This window comes from Vanacampus margaritifer, chromosome 3, assembly GCF_051991255.1.
Source record: "Vanacampus margaritifer isolate UIUO_Vmar chromosome 3, RoL_Vmar_1.0, whole genome shotgun sequence".
Taxonomy (NCBI): Eukaryota; Metazoa; Chordata; class Actinopteri; order Syngnathiformes; family Syngnathidae; genus Vanacampus; species Vanacampus margaritifer.
Window position 1 is genome coordinate 23,832,734 of NC_135434.1, and position 25,131 is coordinate 23,857,864.

At 39.0% G+C, this 25,131-nt stretch overlaps 1 protein-coding gene across 5 annotated transcripts in view; it reads left to right on the top strand.

Moving 5' to 3' along the window:
- The first annotated feature begins 2,823 nt into the window (after positions 1 to 2,823).
- Positions 2,824 to 25,131, top strand: part of slc4a5a (solute carrier family 4 member 5a) — a 57,701-nt gene continuing 35,393 nt past the window's right edge. For 3 of the 5 annotated variants that reach the window (XR_013293434.1, XM_077561234.1, XM_077561235.1), the window contains exons 1-5: positions 2,824 to 3,005; positions 16,421 to 16,479; positions 17,745 to 17,960; positions 20,859 to 20,988; positions 21,469 to 21,629. Coding sequence is in view for 4 of the 5 variants with exons in the window: in XM_077561234.1 (XP_077417360.1) it covers positions 16,422 to 16,479; positions 17,745 to 17,960; positions 20,859 to 20,988; positions 21,469 to 21,629 (565 nt within the window). In the remaining variant the exon portion in view is untranslated. The remainder of the gene's footprint in view (positions 3,006 to 16,420; positions 16,480 to 17,744; positions 17,961 to 20,858; positions 20,989 to 21,468; positions 21,630 to 25,131) is intronic. The other 2 variants (XM_077561236.1, XM_077561237.1) reach the window with 1 other exon arrangement.

Here is a 25,131-nt window from a genome sequence, read left to right on the forward strand (position 1 = left end):
GGTGTACCGGCCCGAAAATGGACCAGCTATTCGGGAAACTACAGAAATTATCGATAACCAGTCCGCTCGGTCACAGATATGTTCACTGCCTGTCCCGGTTGCGTTTGTAATAACCAGAGGTGGGCATTCCATTGTATTGATGATAGGTCCGTTAACGCATGTTCTCAGTCTGTCACTGACTGACGGACTCTTGTTTTGTTGACGAGACATGCCAGTCACACAATCAGAAGAAGTCAAATTGCCTTACAAAACTGATGTGAAAACACATTTGACTTTGGAGCCGTTTGAGCTGCAGTCTTTACTGTATTAAATAAAGAGACGCATAAGCCGAAGTGATCCAGCACTACGATGAAAGTGTTAAAACAAAACTCACAAGGCAAAACAGCCTCACTTATGGAACGTATATACTTATCTCACTTATGATACTTGAAACTGTGAGGGAAATCTTTTTCATTCACTTTTTGTACTACTGTTTTTAACCACTATTTTGAGCTTTAACAAATGTTGCACCCAGAGTCATGCTCTCTATACAGGTCCCCTATATCGCTTCCCCAACCACTAATAACATCTGTACCACCTCAGACGTCAGGTTTTTTCACAGACAACTAGTCATCCCTAGACCCCATTTTAGAAGATTTAGCATATATTTTAATTTCAATGAAGCACGCAGGGTTGGAGGGTTACTTTTAAAATGTAGTCCGTTACAGTTACAAGTTGCCTGCTAAAAAAAATGTAGTTAGTAATGTAATCCAAGTACCATAATATTATGTAATGTAACTGAATTACTTTTGGATTACTCCAATATTGAGTATGCTCATAAAGACAAAATAAAAATAAATATCACCACAATGTATATTCTATACAATGTGCCCCTGTTATTTGCGGGTAATAGGGACCCGGGCGCTCTCTCTCTCTCTCTTTCCGTCTCTCTCTCTCTCTCTGTCTCGCCCTCTTTCGCACTCTGTCATCGTAGAAATTGTAATCCCTCGAAGTAATCCCCATTTTTAATAATGTACCTGTAATCTGATGACATGTTTTTTCCTGTAACTGTAATGGAATACAGTTAAAAAAAATTGTAATCTGATTATGTAACGGCGGTACATGTATTCCGTTACTCCCCAAGCCTGGAAGCAAGTGTTCATGGCTGCGCCCCTTTTGAATGAACTTGCATTATTTTACAGGGGAAGCAAACCGCAGTTAATTTCACACTAAATGCTTAATATGCCGTGTTAGTCAGCACGTTGGCCCTTTTCATATTAAGGTAAGAGACATCATGTGTACAACAGTTACACACTTAATTTGCATCTCCATTTAAAAGCTCGTTGTACGTTCACCGTCGCAATCCATTAACTCGTAAAAGATAGCCCTTTCTTGGTGACTTTTGACAATCATCTGCTGAATAAGCATCAATTGATTTTTGCAATAATTTTGACCCCGTGTGCGCCAATATAATTTCTCATTTGGAAATTGCAAAGTGAAGTCTGTCAAAGTGTCCTTTCTTCAGTGTTGTCACATGAAAAGATATAATTATATATTTGAAGAAATGTGAGGGGTGTACTCACTTGTGAGAAACTGTGTGTGTGGCCCTTAGGTGGTGTATAGTGTTAAAAGCAGAGGGAGATGATGACTGTGTAATACTCTAATAATCTAAAGTCAGCGTAACGCTAAAAGGTGACCAAGTTTCTATAAAATGATCCAGTTGATTATTTAATTTACCTAATAATTTCTCTATAGTGTTATTCTGTGATGAGATGAGAGTTAACCATTGGTTGATATTGCTAGCTTGTTTATCTTTCCACTGTAACAATATTGTTTTGTTTAAGTGATAGCTAGAACTATGAATAGTCTATTGGATGGGAATGTTTATTATGAGGTCAATTTCCTTTAAATCACCAAGTAGGCACAGATTTAGAGATAATGGAATCCTGCAGTTGAAGACAGTGTGTGTGTGTCTAATGGGACAGTGTCTATTATTTAGTGTCATCTAGTGGTAAACTAATAAATAATTCTTAAAAAAAAAATATATATATATATATATATATATATATTAATTTCAGTATGACATGTTTTGCCACCGTTTTTCTGCTTTAGATATCCAAAGGAAAAGAACTTCGCAGACGCAGTTAGCCTCTGGTGGTAGTTGCAGCTAGTGTCTGACCCAATGGGTCGACCGCCGCTTACCTTCCGTAGCTGGGGCCTGCAGGTGCTCATCACTAAGTTTCGTGATTTGGGCTCCTTCAGCTTGTCTCCCTCTGCTTTGCTCTCACTAGCTTTTGCTTTATTACACAAAAAAAGGAAAGTTTCTCAGTATGATGAACTACAGTTAGTTGCATACCACTGCAAACAACTACAGCAATAATGAATATATTGTTAAATGAATATTTCTCATGAAAACATGCTAACTCCACAGTAACATGCTAACTGCACAATAAGGCCTGAGATGAGATTCAAACTTACTGTGAGGCATACGTGCTTTGCTTGCCACATTCTCTACTGTACCTCCTAGGAATATTATAGTATGTTAAATTAATTTCTCCCTAACAGTGACTATCCAACCAGGAATAATTATCATTAGTAAAAGTTTTTTTTTCTTTGTTTTTCTTTCATGCAGCTGCCTGTAAACGACCTCACTAGATTGTGTGAGTGTACCTAATAAAGTGTCTCTAAGTGTATATTGACCTGCTGGTGGAGTACACCGAGAGATTTCCTATGACGGGCTGATGTCAAGTATATTTTGACATAACTTCCTGCCTGGAGGTCTTTGCCAGTCCTAGTTTAGCCATTATTGAACCAGTCATGAGACAGAGAGAGTGAAAGAGAGACAGTTTGACAATCAGACAGACAGATAAATAGGAAGCAAACAGAATGGAGCACTTTCCTCTTTACTTTATTGTTCTTATTCACAAGTTTGCTGATACCCTACTGGTGTGTTTTCACTGATGTGACCAAACAAGATACCTGGACCATTTCTTTTTTTGCCTCATCTGTCTTGACAACTGAACCAGGTAATTATTTTAGTGTTATGATATTGTATTTTGTGACAGTATTATTGTTTGTTTGTTTTTCATCCACTGGGCCATTTCATGTTCTGTTGTTCTCCACGGTCAAACGTTATCATACGCCATGCTATTTATTCTATGCTGTGTTATGTTGTTGTGTTGGGTGGTGTAACAAACTCAAAATTTCTATCTTTTATCACAAACACATTTTAATTGAACAAAAACAATATATTGAAATAATAAGACGTGTTTTATAACTTGTATGGATTTTATTTTTAACAAATGCAGACATGTAAAAACAAACAAAACTATTATGCATTCGGCAATATTGCAATTTGGGGGAATATGTGATTATTGAAAGCTTACTTTAAGTCGCAGTTTGAGCTGAATCTATTCTTAAGGCTGCACTTTGCAAAGAGAAGTTGGCTATATTGGAGCTTTTAAGGAGGTTTTGAGAACTCAAGCACTCAAGCTCACTCAGTCTGATATAATTTTTTTGCTGTTATGTTTTGTAATTTGCTGTTGTGTTTTGTTATTTGTTGTGTTTGTTTTAATCTTCTGTTGTGTTTGTTATTAGGTTGTTAGGAAACCCCTCAAATGTACTTGGCCAAACATAAACAGACCAACAGTTGAAATGTTTTGGTGATAAGTAAAATCTTTGTTACTCTGTGTTTATGTTTTCCCCCCACACTTACCTTGGGCAATAATAATAATAATAATAATAATGATAATAATAATAATAAAAGATTTAATGGTCAAAGCAATGTATGCCTGATTCTTACATTCTTACTTTTGATTGTGTCTTATTAGTATGTAATATAGAAATTGAGATTGTGAATTTAGATTTGTGCATGGTCTTGTAATCGTTTGAGATTCCCCTTTATACAACAATATGAAGAGAGAAAAAAAGATTTAAATTAATTTGACATTACTGTCAGGATTTCAAGCACCTCCCACTGACAACAAATCAATTGGTTCCCTGGATAATCAAACTTAAAGTAATTGTTTTTTTTTTTTTGTTTAAGTCTGCCACATTATCAAAAGATATAACCTCCTAAGCTTTGACAGCTTTGGTCAATTATGCTTTCTAAAATTATTTACAAGTGAGGGCCTATACTGTAAATTTAGCACCTGAGCCACTCAGTTGAATTATTGGGAGAAAGAAAAAAAAAACAGAAGCTGCCCAAACCAAGACTGCAAAATCCATCAGCCTTCTCCTATAAGAGTTGTCAACTCTGGAACACATTGCCATCAGAAATAAAATCCATCTTGAATTTTAAGATCCTTACTACTAAAACTAAAACTTGGCTGTAGAAAAAAAAAACTGTACTCCCCCGTAAATAGTGTGTGGTATTTCTGAACTATTCTTTTTTGGTCTTTATTTTTATTTTATTTTATTAAAGATGTATTTTGTAAATTGCACTGTAGCGTTGCGACTGAGTGAAGGTTTCATGTCATATACTGTAAATGCAATATTGGTTTTATTACTTTTCCATTGTGTGATTTAATTGCTGTATGTTTTACATTTTGTATTATGCTGCAATGTTGTGAAAGAGAAAACAGTTTTTCTTGTATATGTTCAAAATTTTATAGCGACAAGAAAAACTGTTTGTGACCATAACAACTGTTTGCGGACGCCTGGCGAACGTCTTTGCAACCTTGAATGAGACCTGAGGAAAAAACAACATTGGCAACAGTCTGCACCGAGTGCTACTTCCAGCTACTTCTCTTTCTATTCTGGTCAGAACTGGTTTGTGCGAAGCAATGTCTTGCATGAAATTGCAGTTACTTCTCAGAACGAGAATAGACTGTTGCGTTTTCAGAATACAGTTGTCATTTTATGGCTTTTTGAAAGTATAAACAAACCCATAAACTCAAATGCTCCTGATATTAAACTAGCTTAAAAACAATTTCAAAGCTTCTCTAATTAGCTGAATAGCTTTAAACCGCGCTGACATAATTGCACAAGGGTTTTCTAATCATCAATTAGTCTTTCAACATGTTTAGCAAGAGCAATTTTCTATTAGGACACTGGATTGATGGTTGTTGTAATGGGCTCCTTTACACCAACTGTATGTCATGCAAATTTAGCAGAAAAAAACATTGTCTAGACTCGATTGATTAATTAAATGTTGATCTAATATTTTTTTTTTTTTAAAGTTTATTTCAAAAATATTTTTTAAATAAATCTTGATTTCAAACTAAACTTTTGAAATAGTATAGTTTCTCTCAAAGGTGAGAGATACTATACTATTTCACTTTGGTAAATATTTTATTTGAGTATTTTTTTTCCATGGGACAACTCCAACAACAAAATAAGTATACCCCTAAGTGAAACTGTCCAAAGTGGCCCTCCTTGATAACTATTAATGGCGCTTTTCCATCGGACAGGTTCCACACCGAAGCGGCATTTTTTGTCCCCGGATGTTTGCGTCTCCATGGGAATTTTTCGGGGCTAAGCAATTACAACGGAACCGCTGTTTAGAACCATCTCGAAGGTGCTTCTGTAGCGCCGGTCGTCTGAGGCCGAGCGGGGCCATGTTGTCACCTGTCATCTGATTGGCCAACAGCAACGCAGCAAGCAATGCCGTGGCACACGCCCATTTCTGGTTTTATATGAGAGAGGCAGAGGCGCCCGCCGGTCTTCGCCAAAGTCATAAAAATACAGTTTATACAATAAATATAGTAATGTTTTACAACAACGCTGAACTATATTTACGATTCAAAAGGTACTTGTGGATGGATTTGTAATGATTGTGGTTTGAAAAGAATCGCGAGTGGCCGTGTGTTCCCATTCACTTGAATGAGAGCTTAAGCCACAGTTAAATGAATGAGGCTGAGTTCTCCATTCAGAAATAGCTTTGCAAGTCGATCGTGAAATCAAGATCGCAACATTTCATCCATGGTGGTCCATATGAAATTGTAAATTTCAATGTTCAATGTTGGCGCGACTTGTCACTTGTGAAATGTTATGGCAGAGCGCACGCACTGCGGGAGTGCAAGCTTGGCTTGGACAGTTCAAATGATCCTGCCCCCTTCCCGCCGCGCGCCTGTTGTAATGGAAATGCAATGGTGGCCGTGTATTGTCGTTCCGTGAGGTGCCGGTGTGGTGTGGTAGCGTGCCGAGCGGGGCTAATGGAAAAGCGGCATAAGTAACTCGTTATTGTTACCAGGGGTCCATTTCACAAAGCAGGTTCAACAAACTCTGATACTAACCCTGAATTGTGAGTTGATCTATCCTAAGATAGGAAACTCGGTTCCAGGACAGCTGATTTGAGTCACCTGGAGTTAAGCGCGTAAACCACCACCATAAAAAGACCGCATCAGTGGAGCCCCGATTTGACGAGTCACCATGTGGTGTTTTTTACCCCTCTCAAACTGAAAATCTTAATGCGATAGTATGGCGAATTTGAACATGTCTTTAGAAAAAGTCAGAGAGTCAGAGAGAAACTCAAGGTTTATTGTGATAAACCTGGTACCGACCAGGTTAGGTTTATCGAGGCCAGGAGCTTAAGTTACCTCTTTTTATGAAACAGGGTTACCTCTCTTTTTCTGGTTTCTCGCATTTCAGGGTTACCGGACTCAAAGTTCTCACTAAACCTGTTTTGTGAAATGGACCCCAGGTCTCATGTCTGAATGGGGAGAATGTTAAATTTGGTGGTGTCACTCACACACTTCCTTACTGTTCACTGCAAGTTCAATGTAGCACCTCAATGTGGTACCTTTCTTAGGATCTGAAAAAAAGAGTTGTCATATGATGGCCCAAATCGCCAACTACCTGAAAATGAGCTGCAGCAGTTTAACAGTACAGGTTCCCTCGCCACGGTTGATCAAAGTTCATCAATCATATCAAGAGGTAGTCTTTGGAAATTAGATGTACGATTGCTGCAAAGCTTGAAGGGGTTGAGGGTGAGCCTGTCACTGCTCACACTGCATCAAATTGGTCTGCATGGCTGGCATTCCATAAGGAAGCCTCTGCAAGAATGATACACAAGAAGGTCTGCAGTTTGCCGAATCAAATCATATTGAAGCAGAACCTGACACCCTATCTTTGGAAGATTGGCCACATTGCAGTTTGCCAACCTAAACTCCTGGGAACAACCTGGGACCTAAACTCGATTGACAATCTGTGTCGCATCTTCTTTTTTTTTGTAGAGATCAGTATTGTTCATTCGGTAATTTTACCGATTTGACATAACATCATCATTGCTCTCTCTTTTTTTTTTTTTTTTTTTGTGGGTGAGTATGTGCGTGCATGTAAGTGTGTATTCATTAGTTCACCTAAAACCTATTAAAAAATCCCATACCGTTCACCTAAACCGAACACTTGCAGCCAGAGTCGTGAGGCCGTCAGGTGACCCGAGGAAGTACCAAAGAAAAGAAAGGAAATTGAAATCCAGCACCGACCAGACACCACCCACCACCCACCGGGCCACCAACCAGAGTCCTTCACCAACCCCAGAAACATCTAAATTCCAACAAATCAGGGAGACCTCAAGAGACCAAAGGAGAGACTGAGGAAAGGAAGGAAGGAAGGACAGACGAAGCAGAGTGAGATCCACAGACACCAGCCTCCACCGATTCAATGACCTGAGGAAGAAGCAGATTGTGTCTGAGTTTCGATAGATGCTGGTGTGGTGGATCTGTTATGCATGAAAATCTCCACCAAAGAGGGGAGCCGACCCCTGCCAGGACAGAGCAAGCGCAACACCTCAGGGCCCCCCAGGCCGCGGCAGCGCCAAAGGATGACCCCCGGGCCCCGCAGGGGCCACCGGCCGGAGAGCGCCCCCCACCCCAACACGGCCCGCGCCCCCAACCCAACGCAGCAGGACGGGGCACTGCAGGCCCGCCAGGCATCCCACCGGTACACAGCCCCCGCTACCCCCACGACCCCCAGCACTAAAACTAGTGCAGTGAGTTAAGAGGAGCGACCAGCAACCCCCCCCCCCCCCCCGCCCCCCCAAATGGGACCATATGGGACCAGCCCGGCGGGGCGATAGGGCCCTCCCCCTGGATACTGGGGCCCCGAGGTGCCAGGAGGTCCACCGTAGCGGGGCGGGCACAACACCAAAGGCCCCCGGAGGCCCGAGACCCGGGCCACGGATGGAGCCCCCGGCCCAGGGGAAGGGGAGGAAGGTGGACAGGGGAGGGGGAAGGGACGGGGGAAGGAGACGACAAGAAGGGCGAGGGGCAGCGGCAGGGCCAGTGGAGGAGGAAGGGTGACGAGGGAGAAGGGACAGGGAGGCGGAGGACGGGCGGGGAGAGGCGAGGAGGGAGAGGCAGCAAGGGGGAGGAAGGGGGAGGGGAGAGGGAACCACGGGGCACCCCGGCGGCCCACAGGCCCCGAACCGCGTCGCCGGGCCCGGAGTGACGGACCGCACCGGAGCGGCGCCGCCCCGGACACCAGGGAGAGCCCCGCAACGCAGCATCCCCCAAGAGACCCAGGAAACGGCCAAGATGCAGCCGCCACCCAGCAGCCAACAGAGGGATACACAAGAAGGTCTGCAGTTTGCCGAATCAAATCATATTGAAGCAGAACCTGACACCCTACATTTGGAAGATTGGCCACATCATTGCAGTTTGCCAATATCTTCAAGACCTCTACCTTGCTTGAGAAGTGATTGACTGGCCAAGCGTTTCTTGTGACCTAAACTCTATTGACAATCTATGTCGCATCTTCAATTGCAGATGCACATGCTGTCTAATGTGCACCAGCTCTGTGATGTCATCATAGAACAGTGGAAGAGGATTGACCTGAGAGGTGATAGTAAACTCAGGGTTAAGGCAGTGCTGGAAGAAAATGGCGATGACAAAATATTATATTAACACTTTGGGCAAATTGGAGATTTTAATTCAGGGATTTGCTCCCAGCGGTTCAGACATTAATGGCTGTATGTTGAGTTATTTTCAGGGGACAGTGAATTTATGCTGTTATTCAAGCTGTATACATATACTGTCTACTATTGTAGCAAAAGTGGCATTTGTTCAGTTCATATATATATTTGAATACTGTAATTGTACAAATGTGAAGGTTGTACTCACTTTTTGGAGATACTGCACATATACAATACATATGTGTACACTGAAAATTTTTCACTGTGATTTCACAATACATAATTGGATATGTTTTGCATGACTTTCACAGTAAGGATTACAGCAATATACTGTGAAATATACTTACAGCAATTTACTGTAATTTCACATCTGCGATATTACAATTATACTGTAACGTCACAGCTGCAGTGGCCAAGCAATTACTGTGATACTGATATTAAAATGTATGCTTTAAATTAACAACATATTTGGATTTCATGTCACAACTCAAACGGGACCAAAAGATAATATTTCTCCGCTCATTCACTGATCATTCATATTTTTTCCGATCTAAGGTTCCATGAGCTTTACCAGAAGGGGCGGGAAGCGGCTTTGTTGTTGATTTATATTTCATTAATCACGCAAGAAACTTCCAAATATGATCGTGTTGACACTTTTAGAGGAAGGGCATTTGTCATCCTCTCAGGAAAAAAAGGAAATAGCGTCTTCAGGGTCAGTGCCGAGTTCGGTTACGTCAGGTGACTTACCAGGGAATTTTTGAATAAAAATATGAATACTTTTCCTTGCATTTGTTTACTGTGTTGCTGTGATATTACAGGCCTTGTTGTGATATAACAGTTTTTTTTTTAAATGCAGGATTTAACAGTTGTAAAATGCAAGGATACTGTAGTTTATGCAGTTATTATTGGGATATTAAAGGGAGAACTTGATAACAACAAATTACCGTCAAATAACACTGTTAATTATCATGAAATGCTGGTTTGTTTGTTGTTTTTTTACAGTGTAGGCATTCTAACACAATGTCCCATGTGCATGTTAGTTTTAGTGCAGCTTGTGTTCAGTATTGATCCCTGCTGCCTACTGGGTGTGAAGGACACTGATGTGACAGCACTAATTACCGAGATAGGGAGCCACCACTGCAAACGTTCCCAACTGCAGTTCAACTTGGCTGTGTAACACTCAAATTACACTCCACCAGGCAACTTATACTCATCCCATCCCATCCCATCCCTCTGGGATGTCCACAATAGAAAGAGTATTGTAATAAATCACTGTGATCATTGGATTGAACATCAAGCGCAAACCTTATTGGCAATGTTTGTAAAAAGGAAAGACTGATTGTATTTATTATTTGCATGCATTTTGATAATGACTTAAGAGCAGGGACGGAAGGGATGATGGAGGTGCCACCATTTTTCATCATCGCTACTGGCGCTGAGCAGTCAGTCCATACCTGTGACCAATCTAAAGTGTTGAAAATGGCTTCCTCGCTTTGATGATGTAATGTTATTGGTTGAACAAACATGTCATTTTGGGGGTATCTAGAAAAGTGACCATTTTGGAGGTACAGGGTTTCAGCCTGACACCAGCTATATGAAATTATGAATTGGTAGTTTTATGAATTCTTTCCGTTGGCAAGTGACCATGGTATAAGCGGGTTGAATGCCCTTCGAGGTGTTACATCAGAGATTAATGGCCTGGCAACTATCCTCCGTTGCCCGTTGGTTCACACCTCCATTAATCCCTGATAAGTGTACCTCATTGGGCATTAAACCTGACGTATACACATCTGATCTTGCATAATCATTTACAAAACTCATAATGGGTAGATGTAATATCTCTGATGGCTGGCTAATAAATTCCAAATATAAAGACTAGTTGGCTAAGGATCCAAAACTGATTAAGAAAGCTAATTGTAGACTTTGTGTGAAATCAGTTGACATTTCCAACATGGGAGAAGCGGCAGTTTTGAATCATATGTGTGGAGGGTTGGGGAGTGTGTCTGCACCGGGATGTAGTTTTGTGCATATTTTGGCCAGCATATAAAAAATCTGAATGACACGCATCTATTTACTCAAATGACAAATTGTTTGATTTTTTTCTTAGAGAATACTGTAAATCAGGGTCTGGGAAAAGTATGGAATTTTGAAATCTCAAACGTGTAGGAAGCATGTAATAAGGTTCTTTATAATATGTATTCAAAATTTTAATATGTCTGGTTTGATTTTCACCATTAAACACAGATACATGTATATCTTTTGTTCAAGGCATTTTGAGTAGCCAGCACAAGAACAACACCTGACAGTTTATGTCAAGCACCTGGACCCACAAATGCAACACTTCCGTGAAAGTAGTACAATAGAGCAAACAAAGCTGTTTCATTGTTTCAAATATGAATAGAAATTTTGCATTTGAACAGAAATAAATAATGAATAAATATTTTTATGTCAGTCTAAATGGCTCATTTCTCATTTTTTCAAATCCGACCTGGGTCACTTTCATACTTGATCCTAGATAGGATATGTATCTGAATTTTTGCAATGAGACTGTTACGTGCCGGGTGGCACATCATTGATGTTATGGCGAGTGGGAAGCACACATGTAGGAGGGAAATTGTAGAAAAGGGGGCACACTGAACAAAACAGGTGGACATGAGGTGGGACAAGACACGGTTGGGGCAACACACAACGGAACACTATAGGGGAGACTGGGGCTTGTTGTATCACTTTTTTATACTTTTATATATTTCTTGGACTGCGATTGTCTGGCAACCAGTTCAGGGTGTACCCCGCCTACTGCCCGAAGCCAGCTGGGATAGGCAGCGCCCCCCGTGACCCTTGTGAGGACAAGCGGTAAAGCAAATGGATGGATGGATGGATATTTCTTGGAATCAACACATCATATATAAACAAAACGTATACCAGATGAAAGTCTTAGCTATATTTTTTGTATTCATGTAATTTTCATACTTTGTGTATTTGCTTTGAGTTCAAATAGAGGTAGTGAACATGTGACATGTTGCCCCACCAATGGGTAAGTTGTCACACTATATGGGGTAAGATGTCAAATTGGATTTTGCAACTAATAAAACAAGGATAACATTTTCTTTATTCTCCTGTTTTTTTCACAGCCAGAGAAATTGTATATCACTTAAACTTAAATTTGAGAATAAATAAGATTATTTTTTATTTTTTTAAATAAAGCATTTTGGTTAATGGATGGATGGATGGTTCATCATGAAACTTAAACCAGTCCAGACATGTGGGGATACTGTAGTTCCAACAACTGAAAACCCACACAAACAGCCAGTCCCCTGCCGACCTGACCACCAGCCTTTTAAGCTGTGGCCACTAATGACCACAGCTGGTCCTGCACCTGAACCCAATGCAGCAATCAAGGCTCCTCCCTTGCCCCGATTGGTGGACCAAGTCGGGGATAAGGTCCACCAATCAGGGAGAAGTGCTCACCTCACACACACCAAAAACAAAAGGCAACGAGCATCGTGGACCGTAACAGCGACCTCCATCTGAACGGCCAAGTAGTTGCATGTATCCGACTATACGTCATCAAAAGCCGGATATGAGCTGCCCCATGGGCAAGTGAGCGTACTCGAAAGACTACTGTACTGCCAATCGTCTGTGAAACTGCAAAGTTGTTTCAAGTAGTTGACCTTATTTGACTTGAATTTAATCCCACTTGAAACATGAAGCATAATGTGGACATTTAAGGTGATAATAGTCATTCAACCGTGCAGACGGTTCATTTATTGCAATGATGTGACATCATCGTTAGAAGACGTCTCCATAAAATGAGACCAAAAAGCCTTGCTTCATTTCCTTTAAATATTTCGACCTCCTCCCACATCGCTCCTCTGTAGGTATGAGATGAGAAAAAGTATTTTCTTCTGCGCATGCAAGTCACTTTGGGGACACATTTGGCTCACACATAAGACAGACTGAGGTCATAATTAATGTGTAATGTGAACGATTGCACACAAAAAATCGGATTTCACCCCCAAAAAATCTGAATTGAGCATTAAGATCTGTAGTGTGAACCTAGCCTAGGTAACTGTGCACATGGGTGTTTTTTTTTTCTCCTTATGTTTTTGTAGACCAGTGCGGTGAGAAAGATACATGAGTAGCAAAGTCCAACCGTTATAAGAAGGCGGCCATTTTGACACTTGCTGTCGACTGAAAATGACATCACAGTTGCTCAGGTCTCAGGTAACAACCAATCACAGCTCAGTTTCAGAAAACAGGTGAGCTTTGATTGGTCGTTTCCTGAGTTCTGAGCAACCGTGATATCATTTTCACTCGACAGCAAGTGCCAAAATAGCCGCTTTCTTATAACGGTTGGATTTTGACATTTAAATCATATTCCACTGACGCAATATTAACCAGAATACCGTACACATGTGGGGCTGCATAGAACATATTATTGTCAAGAATTTTTTGGCGGGTTGACTTCCCCTTAAAGAAATTGCCGCTTGTTAAGCTCTTGATACAGTGCACATTAGTTCCACCTTCTGTGTCTAAGCTACTGTATATGACAATCTTAATAATTACACTACCTGTGTAATAGATATTTGGGAGGGCACAGGGTGGTCTCGACTCAGCATTACAGAGCCACTGGCCCTTGTTGCCCCGCACCCACAACCACCACTGCTTCACATCTGCATGTGACAGCAGCAAATATCTTATCAACCAGTCAATGTCATTAAGCTCTGCCCAATTGAAACATGGCGGCTCTAAACTCTGCTGGTTGCATTCAATGTGAGAGTTTGATCCTCGTGCGACAAGTTACCCTCACATTAGTTTCAATCATGCAGCTTTCCATTGACTTGGGCTGCCTTTTAATTATTTTCCCATCGATCTCCTGCATAAGCCAACATGCAGGTCAGCGCACAAGATTCACGACTGTTGTTGCGCTTGTTTGGCTCTCATAGAATCAGAGCAATGACACACACGTGCAACACATTAACCTGCGTGTTTACAGGACTACTAACACAAAAATCTATTTGATAAATACATCAAATTTGTGCCACAAGGTAATGTGTAAAATGTTTGCGCATTATAACATGAAGCAATGTAAGTCACAAATATGAAAAACTGCCAAAACTTTTTGAGAAATATAAATATAATGAAAAATATAAATATACTGTACTTAATTATAATTCTGTGGCAACGGTAAATATTACAGTTTTTTCAACTGTTTACCCACAATTTTGAAAACAGAGGTCCTTTTTTCCACAATATTGCCACAATTTACCAAACACTACACTAAATTTGTATAATGCAAAATGACACTCTTCAATCACAACATACACACTTACAGTATATTAAAAACATACACATATTTACAAAAATGCTGTTTTGTTGTCATCTCATGAACAAAGTCTGAAATGATGAGACACAATTGCAGTCAGTTACACACTACTGTGGCCAATATGAAACACATTTGTAAAAACCCTTATTTTAGGGACTAGCATGTGCTAGACTTTTCTGACAGGTATTTTTACGTAAGGAGGTAATTTAAATGACAAAAGGCAATGACAAACCCACAAACTATTTTTTGTCCTTCAGAAATATATTTTTTTAAGGTTAAAGAAATGACTTGTCACAGCAACTTTTTTAAAATCCATCTTAGATTAATTATGAAGACTGAGTTTTTTTTTTTTTTTACAGTCATTTACACGCTAAAATAATCATTTTCACAGAATTGCCAAGGTTTACACACGTAGCAAAACACTTGTCCAGAGTTGCATAACAATAGGCACAGACTCGGCTTCGCACTTTTTGTAAAACATTACTCACAGTGATTTGCACATGCACGCTACACACTTCAACACACCTTTTCATACCTTAGACACAGATAAGGATTGTGAGGTTACTTCCTGGTCATTACAAAGCTTGTCAATGACCACACCAATATATACGTTGGATAATCACATCCACCAAGTATGGAAGCACGGATGTGCTTAATTGGAAATACATCGTGCAGTCATTTGTATTTGTCTACAGATTTGTATTTGTCTAACGGTAGTAAGAACAACTTTTTTGCTCTGATTTTTATTGTTGAGTGTTATGTTACTGGAGCTGAGTATGGTAAGAAATGCATATTTTCTGTATGCAATTTGTGTAACGTGTAGTCCTTTTGCAACAGGTTCCATGTCAAAGGGTCAGAGAAGATAAAAGCTTTTCCCCCAAAAACTTAGTGCGGGCAAATGGAACGGTTAGTAACAAAATGTCCTTTGAACGCAAACTGTAAGAAGTAACACTTCTCTGTATATCTTTATATATAATAATATCTTTTGTCATCTAAATTACTCCTTACATAAAAAGACCTGTCAAAAAAGTCTAGCACATGCTAGTCCCTAAAATATATATATATATATTTTATTTTTTTATTTTTTTTTTTTTACAAATGTGTCGTATATGGGTCACAGTGATGTGGTGTCTCATCATTTCAAACAGTGTTAATGAGAAGACAACGAAACAGCATTTTTGTAAATGTGTATATGTTCTCAATATAAGTGTGTATGTTGTGAATGAAATGTGTCATTTTTCAAACAGTGTGGGAGTTCTACAAACTTAGTGTAGTGTTTGGATAATTGTGGCAATAATTTGGAGAAAAAAAAGGAGCCCTGTTTTTAAAATTGTGGGTAAACAGTTGAAAAAACTGTATATGAATACTTCAGCTAAATGTCTGACAAAGTTTGATTTGGTGTTTTGTGCTTCTGAGGTTTAATAGTACACGTATAAATCATTGTTCTTGAGTGGAATGGCCTCCATTGGCTACCAGGGTGTTGTCTCACTGGTACACCTTTATCTACTTTATCTATTGGACTTCTGCCCTTTTACTTTTGCAACTTCATCACACAGAGAAGTGTTAGTTCTAACAGTTTGTGTTCAAATGACATTTTGTTGCTAACTGTTGCATTTGCCCGCACTGAATTTGAAAAAAAAAAGAAGCTTTTAATCTTTTCTGACACCTTCGACATAAAACCTGTTGCAAAAGGACTACAAATGACACAAATTGCATTTCTTACAATACTCAGCTTCAGTAACATAACACTCAACAATAAAAATCAGAGCAAAGAAGTTGTTCTTACTACCGTTAGACAAATACAAATCTGTAGACAAATACAAATGACTGCACGATGTATTTCCAATTAAGCACATCCGTGCTTCCATACTTGGTGGATGTGATTATCCAACGTGTATACTGGTGTGGTCATTGACAAGCTTTGTAATGACCAGGAAGTAAACTCACAATCGGATTGTGAGTTTAATAAGGATTGAATCCTTATCTGTGTCTAAGGTATGAAAATGTGTGTAGAGGTGTGTTGTGTGCATGTACAAATCACTGTGTGTAATGTTTTGCAAAAAGTGTGAAGCTGAGTCTGTGCCTATTGTTATGCAACTCTGGACAAGTGTTTTGCTACGTGTGTAAACATTGGCAATTCTGTGAAATGTTTCATTTTAGTGTGTAAACGACTGTAAAAAAAATCAATTGTAACAATACTCCATTTTTAAATATTTGTGAACTTTCTTCTTAACACTGTCACTCTTTGTTGACATTACCAGGATGGAACACGGAGACAGAGGGATGGGTGTCTCGCACCTACGTTATGAGGAGCAGGAAGGTAAGTGTAATACTGCATTTTCATGCCACGTAATAATTTATTCAGTTGACAATTGTGAATAAGATCAAAATAGGGAAACTGATGTGCATGTTGTGGAGCAGTCTATCCTCTTACGCTTACAGTTTTGCTATTGCACAATGTAAACGAATGCTTAATTAGCTTTAATTGGCAGCACATGGTCAAACGTGGTTTCCAAATGATGAATTATAAAACATTGCAGGGTTGTTTTTTGTTGGTATTTGTGCAAAGAAGAACAAATATGTTTACTATTGTTAATAGAGTGAGTAATCAAATAGGTTGTGCGGAATAATTCATTCAGCCACTGTTACAAATGTCAACTACTGACATTGACTGTGATATCATTAAATACATGTTTTAAGCCATTGTCCATCACAGAAAGCCATATTGAAACTGGACTCACTATAAATTAGATGAAAACATGTTCTGTGAGATACAGGACATGATGGCAGTGATGTGTGTATATTTTACTGTACACATAATGCAGTGTAGTCATTCAACCAGGGTCAACAGAGACAAGACTGTAGGATGTTTTTTGTTTTTAAATTGTACTGATGAAGAAGAGAATAAATGTCTGGATTAAAGCCCTGTTTGGTTTGTTTTTTTTTTTTATAGATTTTTTTATATAAAGCATTTCCACATTTTTACATTGTTTCAAGACTTTAGGTAGACCACTATTCAATTAGATAATTTTGTGTTTGCTTGACATGTTCATCTGTTATATTCTAATATATTTCTACTTGATTTTTATTTGTTGCTGCACTTTTTTGTTGTTCTTTCATGATAAATTACAGTATTTTGCAAACTGTTGTGTTTTTTAACCCAAAAGTAATCAACCAAATGACACCTTAAAAAATGTTTAGTATACTGACCTATGTTCGTTATTTTTAGTAGGCCTAGATGATATTCAGTATCCCACTTGTGAGGCTTTGTTACTTGGAAAGTTGTGTAAATCAAACCCCAGGCGGATGTTGTGATGTGTTTTTGTTTAGTTTAGTTTTGTTTTAAATTATTATACTTATTAAAACCCCTCAAGGGAGAATTCAACAATGAATGATCAATAATCAATATTCTTGGCCGAAATAAAGGGCAACATAATCAAATCAGGCCCCGTGGAGGAATGGGCTAATTGGTTCTTTTCTTAGTGTGTATGTATCCTACGCACTGTAAGCGGTTGATGGCTAATTATTTGTCAAAATGTTTTAGATGTGGCATACATTAATGTAATTTCGGATCATCTTTCCCAGCAGATCACCAGTCCATTTACATTGGTGTACCGGTTCCTCGAGGATATCGGCGTAAGCGCAGGCGAAGGCGTTCTAGTCATGACCACAGCAACACGGACGGAGACCGACGCTACAGCCACCACAGACACCACGAGCCTGACCACTATCGAGACATAGACATGGAGGAAGGACTCATGGATTCACATGACCAGAGCCTTCAAGACATAAACCGCACGAGTAAGTTATAAAGAGTTTGACTGTCCTTACTCTATTGTATAAGAAACTTTTACTTCTAGTTGTTATTATTTGCTAATGCTAAGTGTTGATTTTGTGAGACATTTTTAATTCTTCATTCTGTATTTTAGTCATACATTGGAACTGCCTGAATAAGAAAATAATGAATATACTGTAATGTAATGTTATCATCTCATTTTGTACCAGTTTTCTGTACTTATTTGTAATTGTCTTTGCCAATTCTGAAAAAAAGATCATAAGTGGAATAAGCCCTGGGTTGCTGTCACCAGTGCTCATCAATACTATTGATCACTGATGACAATAGGAAACAACACGTGTACAGTAATTACATCTGCCTATATGTTCACATGTAGGTTGTTATCCTATAGCACCAATGGTGAAGTCATGTTAGCTCTCATCCATACAATACAGCACTGAATGGATTGTACTGTACATTCAGGGGCCACGTGATTGGATATCAATAATGCTGTCGTAATTTGTGAGCAACGTGTGCTTTAGTTCTGTATTCATTCGTACAGGAGATTCAACAATTCAAGAAATGGTCAAGAAAAGATTTTACACCTGCTGATTGATGAGTTTTGTGCTTTTGAGAATGATGAAAAAATCAATTTCATTTCAATCCTGCGTAATTTACCATTTAATTAAACTATGGTTACACTCTAAAAACAGTTATAGATCAAAAATGGACCGATCCTCTAATGTACTTGGGTCAAGTTGACCCAACTTTGAGTCAAGAAATGGATCTTTTAATGTAAAACAACTCATAAATATTGGTCAGATCCTTTATTTTGGTCAAAAAATGTGGTCATTTTCAACCCAGAAAGTTGGGTCAAATTGACCCATAAAGTGGATCGGTCCATTTTTGATCCATAATTGGGTTACTTTTGACCCAACTGTTTTTAGTGTGTAGTATAGTTAAGTAAAAAGAAGTTTGAAACAAAATTATTATTATTTATATATTATCGTGTCACGGTGTAGAGTTTCTTGACAATAATATGTTATATGTGACTTCACTAGTCTAAATATGACATTCTGATTAATATTACGTGTGGAATATGAGTTATGCGTTTTGCCATTTTTCCACTTGCTGTCAACTGAAGATGACGTCACAGTTGCGCATGGCTCTGGCTACAACCAATCACAGCTCAACTGTTTTCTGAAGCTGACCTGTGATTGGTTGTTGCCTGAGACCTGAGCAACTGTGCAAGTGCAAAAAAGGCTGCCTTCTGATATTGACAATAAATGCTGGATTTTACTGCTTAACTCATATCCCACTAACGCAATACTGACCAGAATACCGTATTTACACTAGTGGGGCTGCATTGAACATATTATTGCCAGTAAATTTTGACTTCCCCTTTAATGATTGAGTGCTTTGAGACCAATCCAATGTAGTCCGCCTTTCACTCAAAGTCAGCTCGAATAAACACCAGCTCCCTTGAAGGGCAAGTAAGTAAATGAATGGATGGATGGCACAAAATGCTGAGATTTCACCTGTCATCATGCATGTCTGTGGTCTATAGCTTTTGAAATTAGTGCTAAAAATAAAAAAAAGCCAAAGAAAAAGCACACATGTCCAGAATGAATGTTTTGATCCTTGCTTGCCTGAGGTTGTATAATGTATGCTGATGTGCTAAAATATGGGGGAACTTTAGAGATTTCACTATATTTTCAGTAACAAGAAGCACACAGAGCCTGGTTGTAAAACTGCACGGTCTTTGAGATGGTCATTAATGTCTTGTTGATTGACAGCGCTTGACTGCCAAACAGCAAAAGGGAAGAAGCAGCGGCTATTTGTCACACTGGTAATGATGGTTGCTTCTTTCCTCTTCCAAGGCCAAACAATACCGTTTGGATCAGCACCAAATTGGACACCTCTGGCACATGCCTGAACTTTTTCATTAAGATCAATTAATTTCCCATCCATCCATCCATTTTCTACCATTTTTGTGCAAGCTAAAGCCTTTGGCAGCTACCTTCTGGTCAGCCGGTCAATCACAGGGGACATCCAGACAAACAAACAACCATTCACACTCAGATTTACATCTATGGACAATTTTGAGTCTTCTAATGGGAGGAAGCTGGAGGACAGAGAAAAGCCAGCACGCATAGGCAGAATATGCAAGCTCCACACAGAACCCAGAACCTTTGACTGTAAGACAGACATGCTAGTGACAAAAAATAAGGGAAATTAACCCAATGAAGCCTGAACCATGAAATATATCAGAGAAATTATGATTATTTGTAAATAGAGTATTTATTGGTCCTTTTGAACAAACAAACATAAAAAAATAATATTTTTGAAAATCAACAGCTGGGATAGGCTCCAGCACCCCCTCGACCCTAGTGAGGAAAAGCGGTCAAGAAAATGGATGGATGGATGGATGGAACGTCCACATATGACTTTTGATTTGTGTTATATTTGATACATCCGGTCACAATGCTTTAAAAAAACAGACATATCAAACATGTTAGTATTTCCCAAAATCAGAAAGAACATTTACATAGGTGTCTCTCCTTTCTCAATTGGGGCAATCTTGCAAGGTTGCTGGAAAAGCCATCAGCTGGGTGATACTGCCCTCTAATGGATTATCCGTGCAATGCATGTGTCAGATCATACACGTCAGGGTTTTAATGGGAAAAAAATATTATACTCATGATGAACTAGAGGGCTCAAAATGTCTTATATATTAATATGATACATTTGACGTTATAAGGTTAAGGAAAAGCATTTTTTTAAATACATATTTTAGAAAAAATGAATGTGAGGAAACTCCTGAATCCTTCCATGGCCCATGCTTGGTCGAATTTCTCAAACATCTCAAACAAACAGTGAAGCTTAAAAGGTCATTTTCCTGAACTGTCTTGTTTTCCATTAAGTGTCGCCGGCAGCTGAGCGGCTACGCTACATCCTAAATGAGGATGATGACATGCCTACGCCCACACTCTTTACTGAAATGGACACTCTACAGCGTGAAGGGGACGAACTGGAGTGGAAGGAATCTGCAAGGTGGATGCTCTCACTCACTCATACTACATACTTTTTCTGCATCAATCTACGAACCCCGATTCAAATGAAGTCAAATGTATAGAACGCAATGATTTGCAAATCCTTTTCAACCTACTTTCTGAACAACTGCATGACCAAAACGTTTCTCAATGTACAGGTGCAGGGAATTTAAGAATGTCATCATCTACCAGTTGAGTTCAACTCAAACACTACAGGGGAAATAAGCTGCTCAGCGTAGATATACAGTAACATACTTTTAAAGAAGCAAAAGATATATATTTTTTAAACAACTGTTTTACTCTGGAAAGTTCTTCAAAAGGGCTCACGCCGGGCAGTTCCCTCAGAACTCAGCTGAGCATTCGCCTCACTCTGTTTCACATTCGCAGTGCGCAACGTCCAAAAGCCTTCCGTCGGCACCGCCAGCTGTGTCTCATTGTGTTCAACATTTTGTCATTCATTGTGTTTGCTGTCTGCTTTCAGATGGGTGAAGTTTGAGGAGAAAGTGGAGGAGGGAGGCGAGAGGTGGAGCAAACCGCACGTGTCCACGCTGTCCTTGCACAGTCTGTTTGAACTCAGGACGTGTCTTCAGACAGGAACCATTCTTTTGGACCTGGATGGCTATTCTTTGCCTCAAATAGTTGGTGAGCTTTTCATTACTCAGATGACATCAGGAGTTGTATATTAAATCTGCTGGCCTTATGCAGTCATAGCTTACCAAAGCACTTCTGTCAAAAATAAACAACATGGGTAACGTAGGCTGTTGTCAAACATTGGTGGGAGACATTTTGTCCCACAAAGCTATTGACAATGCTGACATAGAGAGATTATAATGACATATTCCACACCAATTTCTAAGTGTAAAAGTGCTTTGTGAATGGTTTAATCTACTACATTACATACATTATGACAACTAGTACAATATGATATCCAAAGAAAGAGCTATATCAAATATTCTTGTGTGCAAATATTTGTTATTTTGGTTTCAAACCATTTTTTTTATTTGGCTGTGGCCTTGTTTTGGAATTTGTGAGAATGATAATTATTTCAGTAAAGTAATTTCAAAACAAGTAATTTAATATATTTACCTTTAAATGTCAAATAAGTGAAAAATAATAAATAATTATAACAATCCAAATAATTCTGGGCCAGTCTCTTAATAATAATAATGGGGGGGGAAACACTGCATTGGCCCCAAAAGTGGCCAGCCCAGCGAGCATCTGCCCTGTATGCCAGATGGCCAGGCCAACCCTGTGCTGAATAAAAAATTAATAAAAAAAAAAAAGGAAACATTTAGCATCATTTTTTTCAGTCAATGAGTTTTATGATGTCCTTTTGCAACTTTGCAACACGTGCATAAAAGCCTAATGGCCGCCCAATAACATATACAGGTGCTCGTCATTTTTTTTAATAACCTCGAAAAGTTTAATAATTTCCTTAATTCCATTCAAAAAGTCAAACTTTAATAGATTATATTTAGGGTCCACAACTAAAATGATTTCAAGCATTTATTTGTTTATTTTTACATTATTTGGGCTTCCAGCTCATAAAACCCATGAAAACAGGATGTAAAACAATTAGAATATGTGAAGAAATTACCGTGCATACTTCCCAGTGTTTTGAATGTAAAAAAAAAAAGTATGGATAGACAGATGATATTTTCAAAACGATAGGTCAATCTTGAGTAGTTGGTTGGATTCTCTTTGCCTGAATCACTGCCTCGTTGCGCCGTGGCATTCCCTGGGGGTCCTGGAAGCCCAGGCATTCTGTCAGCTTTGTTTTTGGGTCTGGTGGCCCTCGTTTTCCTCTTGTAAGACAGTACCATCGAAAGGAAAATGAGGAAAAAATGTTTTCTTTTTTTCTTTTGCTGACCAGTATTTTAAATTTTAAAACAGTAGCATAGTAGTCCTAAGTGTTGACAAAAAAAATACAGGTTTAATTCTTGAATTTTATATATATATATATATATATATATATATATATATATATATATATATATATAATATTGTAAGCCACTGTAACAGTATATAGTTTGAAAATGAACACTGTGCTTTAATAAAGTAAAATAAGAAAGTGTACATAAATGATGATTTTCCTTAAAAAAGGTAAAACAAAAAAAAAGAAGTACCTAAATAAATAAATAAATATCAATACAACTTAAAAGTAGGCCTACTCAGTGATTCTTTTGTGTGCCACTAGAGAGAGCTCTCACTCCACATTTCTCTGCATTTTATTTTTAATTGCACATTTTATAAAGTTTTGTGGTGCGTTGACAATTATTTAAACTTGGGAGTTGTTTTATGTTTTTTTCTGCATTACCACATGGCCTACAAAGTGCACAGGCCAGGTAAAATTGCTATGTACTCAGGGTTGGGAGGGTTACTTTTAAAATGTATTCCGTTACAGTTACAATTTACCGGCTAAAAAATGTGGTTAGTAACGTAATCCAAGTACCATGAAAGTTAAAGTAATGTAACTTGATTACTTTTGGATTACTCCAATACCAAGTATGCTCATGAAGTCAAAATAAAAATAAATATTACCACATATTTCTATACAGTGTGCCCCTGCTATTTGCAGGTGATAGGGACCCGGGCAGCCTACCAATAGCAAAAATCCTTGTATAATAGGCAACCGTTTAAATGTACAGTATAGATATGTTGATTGATTGATTGAAGGCCATATGCAGACAGATAGATAGATAGATAGATAGATAGATAGATAGATAGATAGATAGATAGATAGATAGATAGATAGATAGATAGATGGCTAGGGTGGGTGGGTGGGTGGTTGGATGGGTGGATAGATAGATAGATAGATAGATAGATAGATAGATAGATAGATAGATAGATAGATAGATAGATAGATAGATAGATAGATAGATAGATAGATAGATAGATAGATAGATAGGGAGAAAAGGGACAAATTATGCTTTGAAAAGCACATTTCCCATGGTCATTACACCCACACGCACGCAAGCACTAATAATGCTATAAGGATGACCACGCGTGACATTAACTGCAAAATGAACTTTTATCCAAGTCACAAGTTAAGTCATATTGTGCATGGTGAATTGGTGGGAGGGATATTTGTTTGGAAGATGCAACTCACATTATGTTGTAGCGGCAGCTAGCAAGTTCAGCGTAGCATGCCGCAGGATCGACAGCTGCAACTTTTTCTTTGTTAAAGATAAATGTGACCTTCAGCAAGGCAACTATGTCCCAAACTGCAAATACCGGTTGCCACTTACTTCCTCCTTCCGTCCATGAATCCTTTTTTTATGCATACAAACATGGTCTCCCAGGCAGGGAAGCGAACCCACGCCAACCTGCATCTTGGCAAGTGACAGTACCACTACACCACCCGGCGCCCCGTCTGTGAACCCTTTTAAACCAGCCGTGTGCCCGAAACGTCGTCAACAAGTCTTGCTCCCTTTTTTTCACTCAGTCACCCACTCTCTCTCTCTCTCTCTCTCTCTCTCTCTCTCTCTCTCTCTCTCTCTCTCTCTCTCTCTCTCTCTCTCTCTCTCTCTCACTCACTCTCATCGTAGGAATTAATAAATGTACATGTAATCTGATTACATGTTTTTTCCTGTAACTGCAACGGAATACAGTTTAAAAAAAAAAATTGTAATCTGATTACGTAACGGCTGTACATGCATTCCGTTACTCCCCAAGCCTATATGTACTGTATTGTACACGGGACACTCCAACGTGCAATATGTGGAGCTGTGAGTCAGATTGAAGAAGGCAGTCAAGTGGAATGGTGCAGGCAATACCATAAAGCTTTCTTGGGCTCAGGGACATTTATTTATTGTTTGTCCAACAACTCATGTTAAGATGCTGCTGAAAGCCAATTTATTTTGCTCTGCTGCAAAAAGCAATGAAAGCATTTGATGAAGACATTCATGCCATGACAGTCCTGTTGAAAAGTATGGCATGCTGACATGGGCAGGCTCAAACGCAAGCTGCAGGCACAGTTGTATGCAGTAGCCAATATATTGATGAGCAGCTTGATATAACATGGATCAGCATTTATAATTTGAGCTTCACAAACCGCAATTTCCCCGTGAACCACTTACAAGTGACTCGGAAGCGGGATTTGCTTGTGGCAATGAATCCTTTTCGCTGGAGTCAGGGCTACTAC